Genomic DNA, 21,929 nt, shown 5'->3' with positions numbered 1-21,929 from the left:
GGTGAAAGCCCTTCAACCTTGAAGTTCAGTAGAGCTGCAACAACCAGTTATCTAGGTGGGCCAACAGAAGATCAAGTACTGAGGAAGAAATCTGTATAAGAAACTTGGGACCTGATTCGCAAAGTTAAACTGGGACCAAAATCTAACTGCATGGCTTTCGGTATTCACAAAGGGCGTTTATGAGTCATAATGTTAGACTTCTGTCTCAGTTAAACGTAAGTTTTGGTCTTAAGTTTCACTGAGACTGAAAGTTCTGGGCTCAGTTAAACATAAAACCAAAACATAAGTTTTACTGAGACAAAAGTCTGACTTTATGACTTGTAAATGCCCTTTGTGACCACCGAAAGTTGCAAAGTTAGAATTGTCTCACTTTACCTTTGTGAATCGGGCCCTTGAATCGCAAAAGAAAAATGAAGGCCTATGCAGACAAGTGCCAACATGCAAAATATATTGTGTTTACTATAGGAGTTCAAGTGCTTGCCCATCAGGCTAGAAAATGGAATTCTGATGCACTCTTTGATGCTAAGCCATTTCATGTTGTGACCAACAAAGGACACTTGGTGACTGCCCAATGTCCTGGGAAGTCTATTATGTGAGATTCATCACAGTTCCAACATGTGGCTCATCACTTGTCAAGCCCTGTTATCAATGTAGTGACTGGGTCTGAAAGGACAATTGAATACCCTCTGACTGCTGTTGTTCCTACATCGCCAATGCAGATCATGAACACTTTGACTGCCGGTCCTCAGTTTTCAAAGACACAGTAGGGATGTGTGATCAGAGTACCATGAAGATGCATTGAAGAGTTATAATTGTATATATTTGTAAAGAACTTTCATTTTTTGTTTAGGAAAGGGGGGAGATGTAGTGTCATGTGAGTTAGAAATGACTAAACCCATTTTGCTACTGATAGACTCCGTAGAACTGTGACATAGTGTTAGAGCATAGTGAAGTGAAAGGATAGAATGTTGAGTTTGCGGTTATCTTCAGAAGAAATGAGACGTGTTTTACCACGTTTCGTGTGTGGTGTATTCATTAGTGGGCACCCAGGCTGGGGAGGATGCTACAATTATGAGGATGGCAAACCTGAGTCAAATGAATATTTGCTAATGTGGTGTTTAGTGCATAGGTTGACATACGCAGTAATCATATTCATACAATTATAATGGTACTAGAAGCCAGTGCAGCAATTGTAATGTCTTATAAATAAATGAATTCTGGAACTCTTTTGGTTGCCACTGTACTCGGTGGGCCTGTGATGTTAGCGTTAGCAAGATGATTTGAAGGCAGGCTTGGAATGTTGAGTTCTGAGTTGAACACAGCTTAATAAAGATGTTAAGATGTTTAAAATTAATCTCCATGTGTGATGTGGTTATTCGAGAGTACCGGGGCTGGTAGGACACTACAGCATTGACCCTTAAATATTCTTTGAAGTCCAGGCATTGCCATCATTCTTACCTGTCTAGTGTGTCTGCAGTTTGTATATCTACCTCTAATCTTTTTACAGTAATACCTGTACTATAAGAGCGGTCTGATTTATTACTTATAATTTCTATATTCTTACACCATCCTGGTCATTAACCATATGTCCCATGCTAATAATATGGCTAGTCATGTGTGGTAGTCCTTTCACGCTGGATATTGCTCCTCTGCTCACCTTTGCGGTTGCATATATTCTGTGTCATCATTTCTATGCACCTAAGACCGCATAGGCAGTTTAGCATGTATACCACATTTTTCAAATTTAAATTTGTGTGCTTCCTAAATTGTCATAGTTCAAACATGCCTAAATCTTTGGTTTTTGTAGGCTTTGTGAAAGGATAAACTTTACATCTGCCTGAGGGAAAATAACCTCACATGTGGTGTTGGCATGATCTGATTTTTATTTTAATGTTTAATGATCTGGTATGTACATTCATCCCCTCTGCCACCCTGGCTGGACTACCTTACACCTTAGTTTTATATGTCCACTATTTTTTAGAAGATCTATGTGTCTTTAGAGAATCTGCCACTACCGCGGCCCTTCTGAAGGCAAGGAAAGTTTGCTGAGCAGGCCACCATGGTTCAATTAGCCCACAACAAACATTTTTTCTTTTTTAAAAACTAACTCCCAAATGAAGAGCTTGTTTGTAAAAAACAAAAAATGAATTAATCTGACATTCTTGGAGCTTTTGTCGTAGGATCCGCTCCAAAAAGGATAGACAGTTTGACATGACTATACCAATGTCCCTGACTCCGTCAGTGTAGGGTTTCCACTCTAACTTGAGCAGGTAAAACCATCAGCTCAGCAGACAGAGAATTCTACCACAATTGTGATGGGGTACCCTGCCTGCCAAACTCTAAATCAGGCCAGATATTTTCAACTTTCTTTTGAAAGGGTGCAGCAGTGACAGTATAAATGCTGTAGATCAGAGCACAGACAGCTCCAGCCCTCTGAATGTGTTATCCCTCCATTGTTGTTTATTGATGAGCATCTGCATGTTTTATGCTATCTGATTAAATTTGGCATGTTTGTGGTTTGATAACTTTCTACACATGTATATACATTTTTGGGTTTAAAGATTGATTCTTTCATCTAGTATACATTTGATTGCCTTAATGTGCACCTGGTGGGTAAATAGTAGATCTCTAAAGGCTGTAAAGGCAAATGGGCAGTTGCCTATCTCAATATACATTTATATGTTCAGCACTAGCTCAGAGGGTGCATGTTATTCTGCAGTCTTACATAACCAAACTCATCCACAGTAGAAGCCTCCTATAGAGCGTGCTTCACTTCTATGGGGAAATTCGGACAGGGCATCTTCCAAAGAGCCAGCTTGAGCAAGCATTCCACTGCCTTTCATGTGAGCCCAAGAAGAAACTAAAAGCCAAGCATCTCAGATTATAGTATGCCAAAATACCTTGCGTACTCTTTTGCAGTACTGAAAGTAAAATGAGCCACAGCACAGCACCACTTTGTTAGGGAAATTGCAGTAAGAGTGGTACCACAATGGTTTTGCTAACACGAATGGTGAGGTACCTGCATATCAAATGCCAAAATAAAATGTAGACTTACATAAAAATACATAATCAAATATTATACACGTACATACTGGTTTATTGTGCAGTGTCAAATGTATCACTCTAAAAAATACACTACCATAACTCATTTTTAAAACATTTGTGAGATTTAAAATGGGGAAGGAAAAAGGACAAAATATATTTGAGACCTGGGGGAGGGTCTAAAGGGGGGTTTAAATTGAAAGAAGATGTTTGATCATAAGATTTAAATATGAAGGACTGGCAGAGTAATATATGGCATAATGAAAGAAATAGAGTCTGTATTGGGTGTTGCAAGGAAACATGTGGAAGGAATACGGAATTTGAGTTGGAATGTGGAGTCTCATGACTTCTCGGATGTAGGAAAGTGCAATGTTTAGTTTTAAATTCGAGGTGGTTGTTTTTCATCTAGCTGAGCTGGTGTAAGATTAGAAGTAAAGTCACCTAAAGAGGTATCTTTGTAGTCTGTGATTTCCTTGAAGCAGGACTTTTCAGTGGCGACAAGCAGAGGGACGGAACACTGGTGTTCATAGCCGGTAGGGGGATGTTCTCGTGAAAACATGGAGGGACGTTTGTTTGCAGCTTGTCCAGCAACAGAGAGAGACTGTGGAGAGTGGGGAGTGTATGCAGTTCACAGCAGTGACTGGAGTACATGGGGCACTGGGCTTTTGGTGAAGAGTCGACCGTTTTTTTGGCAAGTCTACGTCACGCCCTAACCAAAAGCCTAGGACATGTCAATTCACGTCGCTGAACCATATACCTCCTGTGATGTTTGGTACATATCCTGTGTGCTGACTACTGACATCTTGGAGAGTTATTTTCCAAGTTGCAGCAGTCACAACAGCGTATATTGATGGCAGCGCTGCATAATGGAGACTGCAGGTATGTGCTGCGTGCCTGCATAAATAAGTAAATTCGGAGCATTTAGAAGTGTGACAGTTTGTATAACAATGGACACATTTTGAAGCACAGTAAAGTTGGGGTTGCACTTCAGGGCAACTCAGGGTGCAAATATCAGTCTTGCTCAAACCCCAATGCTTGACATCTTAACGCTGCAATTTTCAGGGCATAGTGGAGCATTGGTTGATTATTCAGCTGATATAAAAACCTTTCAAACTGATGCACACATCAGGGGTCAATATAGGTTATTTGCTCACCTTAGAAAGTGTGAGCTAGGGTGATTTGCACACCTCGCATAAACCTGATAAAAAGGCTTACCTACATTTAAATCTATCAGTGATTCACACACCTCAAAGAGCATGGATCACAGTGATTTTCACACCCTTATGAACATTAGCAGAAGGGGGGATTGCAGGATTTTTAATACTGTTAAAGATATTGTTTAAATTGTATGTCAAGTAAGCCACAATCTGTGATTCCTCTGTCAGCCTTTCTGGATTCTTCTGGTTTACCCTTGGTTGATTGGGAGCAATGGAAGGAAGGATTTAGAGTGTACTTGGAAACAATTGAAGGTGATGTTTTCACAAGGAGGAAAACATTTGCAAAACTGTGCCACTTTTTGGGCACACAAAGCAGTACGGTTTTCAAACATCTGTCTGCATCACCTGCATTAGGGGAGGAAGATGTAGTAGAAAAGCATGCATTGGCTATAAAAGTTTTTTGATTTGTGTTTTAAAATGAAAAGAAATTTCAAAATGGAACGATGCAAATTTTATAGACGGCATAGAGTCACATGAAAACTTTGTGAGTAATCTAAGAGTTTCAGCTGCTATGTGTTAGAGGAAGAGATAATACAGGATCAAGTGGTGTAGAAGCCCAATAGTAATAAGGTGCAGGAGACGTTGTGAGCAGTATAAAAACTAACATTAGATAAAGCTATTGAAATAGCACGTGGGATAAATTTGATAGCAAAGTTCATGGACCAAATGTCCTTGACGAAGCAGGAGCGGCTTTACAGCTGGAAGACAAAGCAAAGAAGAAATGGTCTAGAAATGAAGAAAAGATTAAAAAAAACACTAGAATGCTATTGTTGTGGAAGCCACCACCATTTAAGGAACTCTCCCACTTATCCGGAAACATACAAATTGTGTGGCAAATGTTGGAAAAAGGGCCACTTCATGATAGTGTGTAAAGGAAAATAGAGTAAAGAACTGAAGTCGTCTAAAAGTTTGAACACTATTGGGAAGGGTCCTGATGTGTGTAGTCAATCTAATTCGGATGAAGTGTGCGTGGTATTTATAGTGGAGGAAGAGTCGCAAGAACTAAGCCAGCATACAAGTGAAATGGGAGAAGTCTCATTAGTAAGTTGGGCAAGTGGGGCAAGCATTAAGAAGCTGCATGCCATAATATATGTGAATGGAATCAGTGTCAACATAATGGCAGATTCAGGTTTGTTATTTATGTTAAGTGGTGTGGAAGAATGGAAATAATTGGGGAATGTAAAATTGCAGGAGTCTAAGGTGAAGCCTGTAGCAAATGGAGAAGAACGGATCGAGCAGGTTGGCGAGTTAGATGCTAGACTGAACTTCAAATGGAGTGTGGTGGATGGTACAGTGTATATGGCTGTGGAAGGCTTATGATTACGGGGTTGGTTAGATCAGAGAAACCATGGTATCATGTTGGATTCCAACAGCCAAGAACAGGTCATTTTGTGGAATGAAAGGATGAGTGAGATGTCTGTAGGGTAAATAGCCCGAAAAGAAGCCTTTCTGAAAGTGTCTAGCAATACGGTGGGCAAAATTAAGGGGTTCATACACCAGATTAATTTGAAAGCAGGGACCAAAATAGTTGTGGACAAGAAAAGACATGTCCTCGTTGCCAGGAGGGAAGAGTTGAAGGAGGAGCTCAGGAAGATATGTCCGCAAGACATAAATGAGCCAATAGAGAGCACAGAATGAATTTGCCAGTTCTACTGACTCGGAACCAAAATGGTACATTGAGATGCGTATTGACTTGAGAGAGCATAATGAAAAAATATGGAGTCCACAGACATCCTCTACCCAATATTTTTTAAATGTTTAACACACGTAAAGGGTCAAGGATTTTCACCTCCCTAGGTATGTCCTCTGCGTACCATCAGATTACATTACATAAACATTCTCGCCACCGAACATCTTTTGTTGCACACAGTGAGCTTTTAGATTTAAGCAGATACCTTTAAACTTGGCTTCAGTCTCATCCATGTTTCAGCGTGTGGTCGAAGCCATATTGAAAGGCATTGATAACAGTTGTTTCCAGGATGACATACTAATTTTTGGGGTTGATGAGAAGGAGCATGATAAGACTCTGGCATTAGTGCTGTCAATTCTGAAAGTTTAAGGGGTCACCTTGAAGGCAAGCAAATGCCAATTCACTGTAGCCTGTGTGGACTATTCAGGACATAAATTGTTGGCCAGAGAGTTGGTGCCAAAGGAGAGTTTGATGAAAGCTATTAAAGTTTCAGGCACTGCAAAATAAGAACCAATCACTGTCTCTCTTTGGGATGTTTGAATTTTATGCATGTTTTGTGCCGAAGTGCACTGAAAAGACTAAAATGATAAGGACTCGAAGAAAAATGCAAAGTTTGAGTAGGCGGTAGAGGTGGACTAACAATTTGGCTTAATCAGGGAAGAAATAGCAGATTCCATACCACTCAAGCTGTTTGACACCCATGATCCGTGCATCATTCTAACTGATGCCAGGCAATACGGTCTGGGAGTAGGGGTAATGCAACAAGGAATGGAAGGAATAAAGCATTGCTTTTGCGTCATGTACTCTTTGAGGTGCATAAGTCTTGTTTTCTGTTATAGATTGAGAGAGGCATTCACGTGTTGGTGGGGGTGAACCACTTTAGAAAGTATTTGTGGGGTTTATAATACTTTGTGAATGTATCACAAACCGTTGCTCAATTTATTTTCCACCCGGGGGGCTTGCAGAGCAATGCCTATGATAGCTATGTGGCATTACAGGTTACAAGGGTTCCAAATCTGTATGGAGTAAATACCTAGGGTGAAAAATGTCTTTGCTGACTGTTTGTCATGTTTGCCTTTGAAACTAAAGGGCATGTAGCGAATAGAGACAATGATTTTTGTGCTGAAGCATGTACAACTACAGATGACATGAGGTGCATAAAGGAAGAGAAGTTGAAAGAAGCAATGCAACAGGATATGGTGCTGCAGGAGTTAATGTAATACATAGATAAGGGATGGCCCAAAGGGAGAGAGGATGACTCACTTAAAATGTATTACAAGGTTTTCAAAGATTAAGAATGTCTGATGATATAATGAGATGTGCAAATCTGTTAGTGGTACCTCAGTGAAGACAACTAGATGTACTGGATCTAGCACATGGAGGGCACATAGGAATTAGTTCAATGAGTTGAAGAATCAGTGATTACTTTTTGGTGGCCAGTAATGGACAGAGAGGTGGAGCATTGGTTAAGAGAGTGTCTTGCTTGTACCTAAAGTGATAAGTCACAATTGACAGTGCCAAGCCCTGTAGAGGTTGTACCAGTGCCAAACAGGGCATGGATATTATTGGACCCATGAACATGCTAGGAGAGCCATAGATATGGAATTGTACTAATAGATAATTATCCTCAGTGGGCTGAGATAAAAGTTGTTCAGACTATAAATATATCAGAAGTGGTGGGATTTTTCATGATCTGCTCTTCAGGGATCGGGCTTTGTTTGTGTTGAGGATGGATAATGGCGTGCAATTTACGTTGGAGGAATTAAGTAAGTGGGGTGCAACACATGTGACCAACTTGCTTTACAATCCCACAACTAATGGTCTTGTGGAGAGGTGCAACCGGGTGATAAGGGCAATGTACAATTATCTATGGTGAATGGGTTGGATTGGAAGAAGGAGCTGGAGGGCTTAATATAGACAATACGTACTTCTCCCAGTGCAGTCACAGGTTTGTCACCCTTCGCATTACTCAAGGGCAGAGTGACTACAACAAAATTGGTGCAGTCATGGATGAATGAATTGGATGTTTCAGAGGAGAAAAAGACCCATGTGGGTGAAAGATGTAGGGTTAATGAAGGAAAAGATGTGGCTGAGAACAAGGAAAGGGGGTCTGAGGTCAAAGAGGGAGATGGGTTCAGAATCATATTGCCAACGGACATTCAACATGTTCTGATCCCAAAAAGGTTGTATGTGTAAAGAGGAACATGGTCAGACTTGATGATGAACAATGGTGGAATAAGGGAAAGCTGTCTATATAAAGTTGTCCACCAAGCATGAAAAGAAGTGGTGGTCTGGACACTTGTGGTGTAGCTCGAGGTTATGGAGAGACTGTAACCTCTGAGAAGCTGTGTACTGGGCTTGTCAATGATAAGAACTGTCCACACACAAGATCTCCTAAGGAGAGAAAATCCTTGGTGTGGTTACGTGACCATTTGTCATGATTTGCATTTATGATCTAGGCTATGTGAAACAATGTAGCTAAAGTTCAATTGTTAATTTTGTTTTGTTTGTCTACAAGGGGAAGATGTGTTGGGTGAAGCAAATGAACGGAATATCGAATGTGGGTTAAAATGTGCATTCTCATGACTTCACTGATGTAGGAAACGGAAATGTTTAGTTTGAAATCAGAGACAATTTTTTTGTCCTCTGGCTGGGGGACTGTTGTTGCTGGTTGTTTAGAAGTAAACTCACCTTAAAGACGCCTCTTTGGAGTCTGATTTTTTCTTAAAACAGCTCTTTGTAGTACGCCCCTATGCTGAAAAATCTTTATCTCTGGATTGTATTACATTGTGGTACTTTTCATATATCTTGACATTAGCTCTGAGGGGTACTTTGGTTTACTGTGTTCTGAACAGGTGAACTCCAGTTCTTGAATGTCAACAGTTTTAACACATTTTACGAAATGTTACTGCTTTTACATAATTTGTAGTGCATTAAGCTCCATAATGCATTTTTAAAAAGCACCAAGATGATCGACCTATGCCACAGGCCTTACAATGTGAAGATGTTGACTCTGTTATGCTCGAATTAAATTCAAATATTGAGAGTGAACCAATTTTTCTCATTTTTTATGTTGTTCTCTTAATGTTCCACAACGTCCATTTTAAAAAAGCTTTGTGACATTTTAATGAAAAGAGTATTTTTTTAATTGACTTTTTTAGGCGATTAATGAACAATATTTGTTTGTGTTGCATAGTATGCACATTTGAAATCAGATAGAGCAAATATAGTACAACAGCAATCGTATGCAGAGATACCCTGACAATATATGTGTTTCTCTTATTAGCCCAAAGCATTATGAATGACACTGTTATAACCACAGAATGCATTAAGGGTCAAGGGGAGGGCTATCGTGGCACCGTCAACACAATATACAACGGAATTCAGTGCCAAAGATGGGACTCTCAGTATCCACATCAACATGGTTTCGCTCCAGAGAACTACAAATGCAAGTGAGTTTATGTGATTACTAAGATGTTGGTGAAAAGTGCATGTACATTTTGGAGATTATGATAAAGAAAAATAGAAAAACTCGCACTACTATAATGGCGGAAAGGTTCTGAAAGGGGCGAGAGGACAGATAAGTTATGTAACCGCGAGTTTTATAGAAGCCAAATACAGACAAGGCGTCATATGTGCTTGCAATGTCCATCCACACATTCGAATGTAACAACACATAAGGAAACAGTTTACAAGGGCAGGGGGAGATTAATTACCTCCTTACAGGTTTGTTGTCACTTGAACCTCCTATTTTCTAGTCAGGAAAGTTACACTGATTGGTTCCAAATGCATATAACATCTCCTTTGGCAATTATTAGACTTACGTGGGACACATTTGCACCCGTTGATAACCGAAGGCCATAATCCTTTCATTTCTATGATGAATGGCGCTGTTTAAATACATTTCAGATGCCGTTTATGATTCCATCTGTGTTTTCAATGATGGATTTTTTTTTTTAAAGAAAGTTTGATTAATCGTTTACGTAGTTGGGATTTCTTGGGATAACAACAAAACCGAGAGCATCGGTCATATTAAAGCACAGATGTGTGGTGAGCCTATGATATGTACCAGCAAATGCAAAATTCTTGGGGGCAGATTTACAAGCCCCTTGCGACAGTTTTGCGTCATTTTTAACGTGGAAAAAGTGACACAAAAGTGGCGCAAGGGGCTTGTAAATCGGCCCCTTGAACTTTTGTATCACTTTGTGTTCATTTGAAGTAGTTCGAGGTTATGTTTCACTTAAAGTAATGCAAATCTTGAATCTAAAAATCCTATAACATCGAGTGTTGTCAATACATTTTTAATGAAATGGTGGCAGTTTATAAGAAATAACTAGAAATCAACACAGAATATGAAAATAGTTTGATGAAAAATGAACGCCACATGTTTGGAGAAGAAAACGCAAGTGAATGTTTACTATTAATATAAGTGAACATTACTTTTGAGGGAATCTAAGATTTGCAATAATTTAGGATAATCTTAACGTCATCAAATGCAAAGGATGTGTCAGGTTGATCGTTATGGCACCCGTACATTGTGTTCAATATGTCCAGGTACAAGTACATTGCATCTGCTATATTGCATGTAAGTACATAAATAGTATGCACGTACATAAGGAAGTTCTCCTTAATGTATAACGAGATCAGGAGTCATTACAGTGCAAGAGTCGAATTGATTTTTAAATATATACAGCAGTATTCCACTAATGCAGACACTGTCCTCAACTATTGTGAGTTGCACTCGCACGCTTGAAATAGGTTGTGCCTAAATTCGGAGGGTTAAATTGCATGTACAATGTATGGGTGATTCAGCTATGGAAGGTTCCAATCACAGTATGATTGTGAGTGATGTTACATTGGAGTCCTCCAGTTTGCTTATTTCAGGAATATGTGTAAGGTATTTTTACATTATACAGAGAGTTTCGATAGGCCTGGTAGTGCATACCTTATAATTTGGTATTATATATTCAAGTGATGTAGTTGACTTAAAATTCTATGTCAAATGAGAGCTCACTAAGATCAATAATAGCCAATCTCTGTTACGAATTGTATTCGAGGTTGAATACATTGTTGTAATTAAAGGTTTCAGAGCAAATATATTTCGTACGCACTACTGTGTCAATGAAAAAAGAGCATAATATCTACTTAAAATGGGTGATTTCAAAGATATGCTTCATGTTTTGCTTATTCCGTTGTTGGGAAAGGATACACCCATTAGTACTACACATGTTATAGAATATTGGGTATACGTGTACTTTACAGAATACCTTCCAGTATGCTAAGTGTATGTCATACTGTCATACCGATTGGATGATGCAATCAGTGATGTGATCTGTGATGTCATCAATCTTGTCAGTTAACATGATGAGGTCATAAGCAGCGCGTGGAAAGCTCATATGCAGCTCATGGTGTGGTCGCAAGTAATAGTTGGGTCAGTATAACTAGTGAACTTCAGTGATATTTTGTTTATTAAACAGTCATTTTTAGGTCTCGCCTGAGTCAGCGCAGATGCGCGGCTTGCGAGGCTTCTAGTAAAGCTTTCAACTTGGACCACCTGCTCGTGAGTGTGGTTTTTTTTGGCTCACATGCTATTGGCCTTTGCGTGTGTCTTTCTAAGAAAGACAGTTCGCAATTGGCAAAAGGCGGGTGCATGTCCCACCTTCTCTCTCCCCTGGCTTTGGGACCTTGGGAGCGAGCAGCGTCCCGCACTGGGCCAGCTGCATTCCTTAAATTCTTTGCAGTGTGCGCGCGCACCACTCACCGGCTTCTTTAAAATTCCTTTTAATGCGAGCACGCGCACCTCACCGGGGCTTTTTGTAATGTGTCTAACCAGTTGCTTTTTTGTGGGGTCCGCACATCTATTCGCCTTTCCATTTCATGGTCTGGAGCATGTATGTCTCAGCTCTTGCGGACTCCGAACATACCATGGTTTTACACAAGCACTGGTGTCTCTCTGATGGCCTCCAAGCAAACACCCGGACCCATCTCCATAACTCAAATAAACATTATCCCCACAACACACACACCCACACACAAAACATCTCGAGCCACACACTGAGTCTACGTATTTTAAGATGTGAATGATCATGTTTTTGATCGATTAAATAAATAAATAAATATAACTTGGTACCTAGTTACCAGCCAATGCCTGGCTGCCAGCAAACTCCTTATATACCGCAGGAGACACTTTCTGGAGCTGGGTCTGTGAAAGCCTGGCACATAAGTGATAATGAATCAAGCATTGGCAGAGCTCTTGATGCACAGCCCCGCCCCACCTTTCGCCAAGCAAGCACCCCATACCTGATGTGCATGATATTTGCTGTCATTGATTCAATTTCATGTTTTCTAGGTTTTTAATTTTTCATTGCTATTTCACGTGTTTTCTACTGTGATGGCATCAGTGCATTCATTCTTATTTTCTGTGACTCGCAGTTCAATCAATCAATCAATCAATCAGGACACTTGTAAAGCGCACTACATACCCGTGAGGGTCTCAAGGCGTTGGGGGGGCATGCTGCTACTTATCGAAGAGCCAGGTCTTGAGTAGTCTTCAGAAGGCCAGTAGGTCTTGGGTCTGCCGTAGGTTGGTGGGGAGGTTGTTCCAGGTCCTGGCAACGAGGTGGGAGAAGGATCTTCCTCCAGCTGTCGTTCTTCAGATGCGGGGGACAGCGGCGAGGGCGAGGTCGGCAGAGCGGTGCTTGCGGGTGGGGATGTAGAAGCTGTGTCGTCTGTTGAGGTATGCTGGGCCGGTGACGTGGACAACTTTGTGTGGGTGGATGAGGAGCTTGTTCTGGATGCATTGCAGCCGTCTCAGGAGCTTGGCCGATGCTCCTGCAAAGAGGGCATTACCGTAGTCCAGCCTGCTGGTGACGAGGGCCTGGGTGACTGTTCTTACTTGTTTTAGTGGGGATCCACTTGAAGATCCTATGTAGCATTCGGAGGGTGTTGAAGCAGGAGCAGGAGATGGCTTTGACCTGCTTAGGCATGGTGATGGTGGAGTCAAGGATGACCCCTATGTTGCATGCGTGGTCTGTGGGTGTCGGAGCAGTTCCCAGTGTGGTCGGCCACCAGGAGTCGACCCAGGCCAAAGGGGTGGACCCAAGGATGAGGACCTCCGTCTTGTCCGATTTCAGCTTCAGTCAGCTGTTCCTCATCCAGTCGGCGTCGGCCTTCATTCCTCCGTGGAGGTTGGTTTTGGCTGTGTGAGGGTCTTTGGTGAGGGAGATGATCAGTTCGGTGTAATCGGAGTAGGAGATGATGTTGAGGTTGTGTTGACGTGGGCGAGCGGTGCCATGTGGATATTGAAAAGCGTCGGGCTGAGGGACGAGCCCTGGGGTACGCCGCATATGATCTCGGTGGCATAGGAGCGGAAGGGGGGGAGGCAGACGCTTGTGAGTTCTGCCGGAGAGGAAGGATGTGGTCCAGTCCAGGGCCTTTCCTTGGATTCCGGCGTCGTGTAGGCGTGTGTGTAGGGTGCGGTGGCAGACCGTGTCGAAGGCGGCTGACAGGTCCAGGAGGATGAGGGCTGCTGTTTCTCTGTTGTCTAGCAGGGTCCTGATGTCATCTGTGGCTGCGATGAGGGCGGTTTAGGGGCTGTGGTTGCTGCGGAAACCGAATTGGGATGGGTCCAGGATGTTGTTGTCTTTGAGGTATCGGGTCAGCTGTTTGTTGATGATTTTCTCGGTGACCTTCGCCGGAAATGGGAGCAGGAAGATGGGCCGGAAGTTCTTGAGGTCCTTGGGGTCCACCTTTGGTTTCTTGTGTAAAGCCTTGATCTCAGCGTGTTTCCAGCTTTTCGGGAAGGTTGCTGTCTCGAAGAAAATGTTCATGGATGGGGTGCAATGAATGCGCTGACTTTGTTGAAGATGTGGTGGGGGTATGGGTCTAGCAGTGAGCCGGAGTGGATGGTCTTCATGATCTCGTTGGTGTCCTTGTCGATGACGCTTGTCCAGGAGAGTAGATGGTTTGTGCATGTGGTGGTGGTGGGGGCGGTGGTCGTCGGGGCGGGCGTGGAGTTGAAGCTGTTGTGGATGTTGGTGATCTTGCGGTGGAAGAAGGTAGCCAGTGAGTCTCATAGGTCTTGCGAAGGTGGGATCTCATTGGCGTTGGAGCTGGGGTTGGAGAGTTCCTTCACGATGTTGAAGAGCTCCTTGCTATTGTGTGCATTGTTGTCTAGGCGGTCCTTGAATGAGGCCCTCTTGGCGGCTCTGATGAGTTGGTGATGTCTGCGGGTGGCGTTCTTGTGGGTTGTGTAACTGGCGGGTGATCGTTTGCGGTGCCAGTTCTTCTCCAGTTTTCACCATTTTGGAGGCCTGGAGGTCTTCGGTGAACCAGGTGGCTTTCTTGCTGGTGTGGCTGTTGGTGGGTGTCTTGAGCAGAGCGTAGTCTGCGATCCATTGTCTGAGGTTACGGGCGGCGGTGTCGGGGCCGTTGGAGTCAGCGGGTGGGTTCTGGTCGAGGGTGGTGGTGAGCTGGTAGTCGGTGACTTTGCTCCAGCATTGTCGAGGCTGCAATTGGGTGCAGTGGTGCGTGGTGGGCTTCCTGAAGGTGAAGTGGATGCAGTGGTGGTCGGCCAAGTGGGGTTCGGTGGTGCGGTTGAAGGAGACGTGGGGGCTTGCGGTGAAGATGGGGTTGAGTGTGTCGCCGGCAGCGTCGGTGGGTTTTGTCACGAGCTGTCTGAGTCCGAGGTTGGCAAGATTGTCCAGCCAGGTGATGGAGTTGGTGTCGTTGTTGTTCTAGAGATGAAAGTTCAGGTCTCCTAGGAGGATGTAGTCCATGGAGGCGAGGGCGTGCGTGCTGACGAAGTCGGCGAAGGAGTCACTGAGCTGTGGTCGGGATCTGGGGGGTCTGTAGATGAGGGTTCCTCTGAGGGTGGTGTTGGGATCGGTGTGGATCTGAAAGTGCATGTGTTCGGCGGTGCTGAGGGTGTCATCAGTGTTTTGGTTGAAACTCTGAGGGTGTTCCTGTGGACGATGGCGATTCCTCCTCCTGTTCCGTTGGTGAGGTCCCTGCGTGTGATCTTGTATCTTTCCGGGATGGCAATGGCGATGTCAGGTGTGGAGGCAGGGTTCAGCCAGGTCTCTGTCAGGAAGGCGACGTCAGGAGACGTAGAGTCAAGGAGATCCCAGAGCTCAACGGCGTGTTTGCGAGCAGAGCGGGTGTTGAGGTGGATGCATCTGAGGTGGTTGGGTTCCTTAGTGGGCGGTTTGGCTAGCCGGATGCTGGTGAAGTTGCAGTTCCAGCAGGTGAAGGGTCCTTGGGTGTGCTTCAGAGGTTGCCCAGTAGCAGGTGTGTTCTCGACCGGGGTTGAGTTGGTGGAGGGTGCTGGCGTCATAGTGCAGTCGGGCGACGTGGCGTCTCCGGGGTCCAGGGGTTCTGGCGCTGGGCGTGGTCCATGCGCGTATGGAGGCAGACGGGCTTGCCTTGGGCGCGACCGCTGCGTGCGTCCACTGCGTGGTCATGCAGGGGCCGTCTTAAGAAGGGGCGGTGGAAGTGAGGAGCAGGTGCCATCTTCAGAATATGTTTTTTCTGCTGTTGGGCCTGGATTGGGACAGAAGGAGCTCCTGAAGATTGAAGAGGAGAATCGACAGAAATAACAAAAAAAATGAAAAAAAAACAGGAGAAAAAGTTCTTCGACATACCAGACTTCGATCCTAGGAGACGGAGCATGATGAAGAGGAAAAAAAAAACTTCGACAATACATGAAGAATGCGCATGCAGGGAGTGGAGAGGTGTGGTGTAGCAGCCAGGGCAGCTGACTTTGGCACACAGGGTTCACGGTTTGATCCCCGGCTCCGGCGGCAGCTCAGATTAGCAACGTGTGACTCCTGGCAATAGCTCACTTCATTTTCATGGTGGCCCCCAGTGCCTTGAGACTCATAAGGTGAGTAGTTCACGCTTTACAAAATACGGATTTACAAATACGGATTTCTGCACGGTAATTGTCAAGACACCGTTCAAGTTCTGTGACAATTGTCATCACAAATACGCACAAAAGGATCAGCATCCAGTCTGCAATCTGTGCCTGCCGCAGGATCACCGAAGTGATGACTGCAACGCATGCTCAGCTTTCACCTCAAAGATTTTGAGGGTGCGAGAGAGGCAGAGAAGAGCCAACTATAACATGCAGGGTCAAGGCCCTTGGCAATTGCTTCAAGACCTGGGCCTCTCCAGCAATGACGAGGACAATGTCACCGATGGGCCAGAAGTCAAAGAGGACATAAACATCCAAGTTGTAGAGGTCGTGAAGAAGACTCCAAAGGAGGTAAGAAAACCTCTGATCTCGAAGAAGATAAGCGAGTCATGCAAAAGTAACTCTAAGCCCTCAAAAGGAGCCTCTGCTTTGAAACACTCAACGACCACAAGCACATCCAAGGAAAAACAATCCATCGGTTCCATAGACAAGGACTCTGAGATGGCAAACATCCTTGAAAGAACAGAGACTTCGGAAGACAGTCACGAAATAGACGCTTCAACATCAAAAAAGAGAGGTCAAAACAGGCTTCGACAGCTGCAGCAGTGCCATCAAGTTCAAAAAGAAAGGCTGAAAGACTCGACGCCAAGATGTCAAAGAAGAAAAAGAGACTTGAAGCAGAAATGGCAAGTATCTTGCAACACAAGAAAGATTTCGATGAAAAGATGAAACAATTCAAGATTCCACCAAAAATTTTGATCTGCATCAAAAAGGAGGTCAAGGAATTACAGCACCCAACAACTTCCGAACCACTAGACGATGATGAAGAAGAAGAGGAATTCTTCTTCGAAGATGAGGGAGAGGAAGAGGAGCAAACCTACGCAGGTTGGGTGGCCTCAGAGGCTCAAGACCTGCAATGGCAAGATCTCCATGCCAAATCACCAGAAGAAGCAGTGGATACATATCCATCGAGGCCTTCAACACCAGATGACATTGGAATGTATAAGCAAGGCATGCAATTGGAAGAAGAAAAACACCAATCATCTTTTCTTTTAGAAACCGTATAGCCTACCCAAACAAGGAGCCAATTTCTTCCCATGTTGCCAAGTGTTTTGGATCAAGGTAAGGAAGCTTTTAAAGAACCTGCCACATGCAAGGCGGTCAGGCCAAGAGGAGAGAAAAAATACAAGCATTCCTCAAAGGACCCTATGTACATCAAGGGTTCTGTGACAGCCGACTCAATTATAACTTACACAGCTCGGAAAAGAGCTAATGTACCAACCGAAAGGTCGAGAGAAGTGTGGCAATTCAGTGGCGCATAGCTAATTCGAATGCATTGATCAACAAGCATGCATATCAACATTGGGAGGAAGTAGGAGAACTAGTAAAACATCTGCCAGAGCAGTGCCAAAGAAGGGAAAGCCACTTAGTGGAAGAAGGAAAAAACATGACGAACAAAAGTCTAAAATCAGCCCTATACGCTGCTGAGACAGCTAGCAGACAAATGGCAATCGGTATCACTGAAAGCAGGCACACATCGCTGCGTATCTCAGGTTTCAAGCCAGAGGTACAAAACAACATTCTAAACTCATCATTCAATGGTGAACAACTGTTTGGTAGTGTAGTTGATGAAAAACTAAACCAATTAAAGAAAGACAATGAAACGGCAAGGTCTATGGGTACACTACGATTCAGAGGCATGCGTGGGGCACCCCCTCACGGAGACCAACGGTCAGAGGTAACCACCAACCTACAACCTCGCACCAAGCTTTTCAATAAACTTACCAAGGAATAAGCCAGGGACAACAACAGAGACAGCAGCAGAATTGACAATACCAACAGGTAAGACAATACTTTCGAGAGCACGGGGAAGAGCCCAGCCGCAACGAGGGGGACCACAAACCACAACCAAGTGACTGCACTCCAAAGACATCACAGAGTGTGCTGCACAAAAAAAAAACAATACAAGACCAAAAACCTGTAGGCAAACAGTTCCTGAAACATATTACACCGGTAGGAGGCATGTTAACATATTTCCTCCAAGAGTGGAAGAAAATCACTTCAGACAAATGTATATTAAACATAATACATTACGGTTAAGGCATAGAGTTGGCAGAGCAACCTCCAAGCAAAAAAACAGACAAGAAGATACATTCCTACAGAGAATTATCTCAATTACTACAAGAGGTACAAAAACTTCAAAACAAAGCTGCGATAGAGCAAGTACCACACAAGGAAAGGAACAACTGCATTTACTCCACATACTTCCTTATTCCAAAGGTGGACGGAACTTTACGCCCAATACTAGACCTAAGGTTCCTCAATAAATTCATAAAGACTCAACGATTCAAAATGACAACACTGCAAGATGTAATACCTCAGCTGCAAACAGGAGACTACATGGCAACCATAGACTTAAAGGATGCATACTTGCACATTCCCATTAACAAAAAACACAAGTGCCCATTAAGATTTGTGGTCAACAAAACACACTACCAATTCTAGTTGCTAGCTTTCGGACTCAAATCTGCAACAAAAGTTGTCACAAAATGCCTAGCTGCAGTAGCCGCTCATCTAAGCAGACAAGGAATTCATGTTTACCCATACCTAGATGAGTGGTTAGTAAGAGCAAGCTCCTACAATCTCAGCAAACAACATATACAGCAAGTAATAGAAATACGGGTTCAACTCGGTTTCTCAATAAACTGGGACAAATCGTCAATAGATCCAGTACAACAAAAGGTGTTCTTAGGAGCAGAAATTAACACAATATTAGGAAAGTGTTCCCAAGCAAGAAGAGAACATTAGCACTGCTGAAGTAGACATAGCTATACCATAGGGGGCAAGCTCTGACAGTGAGGACAACATTCGCCCCAACATTTGCCTACACATGAGACCATTCCAGGAATGGCTTCAAGCGCAGTGGCCATAGGCAACAGAGAGTTGGGAGGATCTAGTGGTTGTCATACAGACAGTTCATCAAGAGATGGCATGTCGGAGCAAAACAAACAGCACAGTGCAGACTTTTCACACAACCAATTCCAACAGTGACCGTAACAACAGATGCTTCCCAGATAGGATGGGGAGTGCACATGAAGACCCTCAAACTAAGAGTCTTGTGGATGCAACAAGATTCAATAAAACACATACATTTCCTGGAGTTAAAGACAGTGTTCCTAGACTTAAAAGCATTTCAGAAATAGCCCTACGGGAAAAAGGTGTTAATACAAAGAGACAACACAACCACCATGTTTTACGTAATCAAGCAAGGAGGGACACAGTCTTTAGCACTCTCAACTCTAGCTCAACAATTGTGGAGATGGAAGATCCCAAAAAGGATCAGCATTGTAGCACTATATCTGCCATGAAAAGACAATGTAGAAGCAGACAGACTGAGCAGATAAACTTCAGCATCCCACAAGTGGGAATTGAATCAATCAGAAGTCCATAAAATATTCAAGAACATGGGGACTCCGCAAATTGATGTATTTGCAACTCCCCACAATTCAAAATGCCAATGCTTCACATCCAGACATCCTTGCAAGCAGTCCCTAGGGAATGTGCTATGGATAGACTGGTCAGGGATATTTGCTTGCTCTTTTTCCCCAATACTACTACTCCACAGGGTAATCAGCAAGTGCAGAATCAGCCACATGATATTAGTTCTCGTAGCACCAAGGTGAGCCAGGCAGACTTGGTTCGCTCAGATAATGGAGATAACTCAATGGAAAATGCACAGGTTTCCAAGAAGGAAGGACCTCTTAACAATGCAAAAAGGAAAGGTACTACACCCAGAACCAGAAAGCCTAAGCCTGGCAGCATGGCTCCTGAGGACTTAGAATTTGCTTACCTCTAGCTACCAGAGAGCACAATGGCAGTGCTCAGAGAAGCTAGAAAACCAACAACAAGAAAATGTTACACAACAAAATGGAAAAGGTAAACTCAATGGTGCCTTAAAAAACATCTTTCAAAAAAGATCACAAGGGGAACAACATTTTAAAAATACTTAATGCATTTACTACACAAAAAACTAAGCTACACATCTATAAGGGTGCACTTAGCGGCAATTGTAGCGAATACAAGAGGAGTAACAGCGGAACGTTTTTCACGTCCCACATAGTCAAAAGGTTCCTAGAAGGAGCACCCACATGGAACCTCAATATAGTACTCGCATAGCTAATGAAAGCACCATTCGAACCACGACACAAAGCAACTCTACAAATGCTCACACTAAAAACTGTGTTTTTAGTAGCAATTACATTGCTACGGAGAGTAAGTGAATTACAAGCACTAACACTACAAGAGCCCTACTTCCAAATACATAATGACAGAATTGTCATGAGAACAGATCTACACTTTATGCCAAAGGTGGTATCAAAGTTCCACGCTTCTTTCAATAACCAAAGTTTTAAGCAGAAAAAGCAATGCACACTCTTGACACCAGAGGGCAGTCAAGTATTATATGGACAAGACCAAGGAATACAGGAAAACAACGCAATTCTTTGTATCTTTTGCCAATAGTTTTCTCAGCCAACCAGTGACCAAAAACACCATTGTAAGATGGATAGCACAAACCATACAGTTTTGCCACAAACAAGCACGTCAAACATTACAAGAAGCCCCATGGGCTCACTCAACAAGGAAGAAAGGAGCAACAGTCGCTTTTCTAGCAAATACTCCCATCCAAGACATTTGCCTAGCTGCAACATGGTCTTCAGTGCACACGTTCACTAAACATTACTGTGTGAACATTCAAATGAATAAGGAGGCACAAGTAGGACAAAAGGTTTTACAACATATTTTCACAAACCGGCAGTCATCTACCACGCAACCACCACAAAACTAGCAAACTGCTACAAAGTTTATGCATGCTGCAAAATGTATAGTTTCTTACTTATCGGTGTAGTTTAGCAGCTTGAAGAATTTTCTGGATTCACTAGCCAAACCACTCTCCTCCACCAGAAAGATGAGAGAGGAGGAAATAAAAAAAAAAAAAGAATCCGAATATGGCGACCAACAACAACAAAAAGAAGAAATACTACAATTCTGGACCCAACCACTAGATTGCGGAATAATGCACAGCATGTGAATCCAGAAAATTCTTCAAGCTGCAAAACTACACCAACAGGGAAGAAACTATACATTATCCAACTTTCCAAGCACATGTCCTTTGGCCGTGTATCCCCTCCCCTAAATTTTATGCACGCACCTGGGGGATGGGGTGGGGTTTCTGGGGCCTCAGTGAGGCTCGGGGAGGGTAGCCGCACACTCCCTCCCCATAAGTTTCAACTTGGCCCAGAGGATGTGTTCCCTTAAAATGGCATGAGGATAGGAGCACACATACTTTGCTTTTTAAATGAATCGGCCCCCTGGATATGGTCTCTGAGGCCTGAAAATGATCTTGAAAAGGGGGCTTTTGCATAGCTGGCATTTAGTGTTTTAGTTTAGTGTGAAATTCATGACAAAGGGGAGCATATTGTGCTACAAATCTTGAACATCATCTCCTATTCGGTTTGTTAGTGTTGTTTCCATGCTAACGTTTTGTAACATGGTGTAATAGTGTTATTACGTGAAATAATGCGAGCATAATGGAAATTTCACCAGAGCCTATTTAAAAGTTCTCTTTTCATTTATCTTTAAAGCTGTCAATTGGCTAGCTTATATGATGAATTGTTTATTTTGTTAGGTGCATCTGGGCAGGCGAATAAACCCTTTGCTGTCACCTTTAGCCTGTGACACAATTGTACTACCCTATTTTTGAGCTGACGTTCCTATACCAGCAGGTATTCCAGAAATATATTCTAGGAGAATAACAGCTTCTTGGGGAAGGGTAAGAGATAGATAGCCCTTGCCTGAAATTTGCAAGACTGCTACTCGGTCTTTTTTAAATTCTTTTTTCAGCATTGTAGACTGCAGAATTTGTGACAAAATAATTATTCCTAGTTGTGCCTGTCCGCAACTTAAGTCATGTTAGCTTGATATGATAGGAAGAGGGCTAAGATTGATATATTTATTGTGACAAGCTGGATTTAGCACAGCACCTTTCACAACTCTCCTGCTCTTTTCC

General features: G+C 43.1%; 1 protein-coding gene across 1 annotated transcript in view; it reads left to right on the top strand.

Annotated features, from left to right (window-relative positions):
- Positions 1-21,929, top strand: part of HGF (hepatocyte growth factor) — a 564,049-nt gene that overhangs the window by 266,943 nt on the left and 275,177 nt on the right. Inside the window, exon 8 of the mRNA XM_078674176.1 lies at positions 9,236-9,401. Within this exon, the coding sequence (XP_078530302.1) occupies positions 9,236-9,401 (166 nt within the window). The remainder of the gene's footprint in view (positions 1-9,235; positions 9,402-21,929) is intronic.

Source organism: Lissotriton helveticus, chromosome 1_1 (assembly GCF_964261635.1).
Source record: "Lissotriton helveticus chromosome 1_1, aLisHel1.1, whole genome shotgun sequence".
Classification (NCBI taxonomy): Eukaryota; Metazoa; Chordata; class Amphibia; order Caudata; family Salamandridae; genus Lissotriton; species Lissotriton helveticus.
This window is presented reverse-complemented; position numbering and strand designations above follow the sequence as displayed.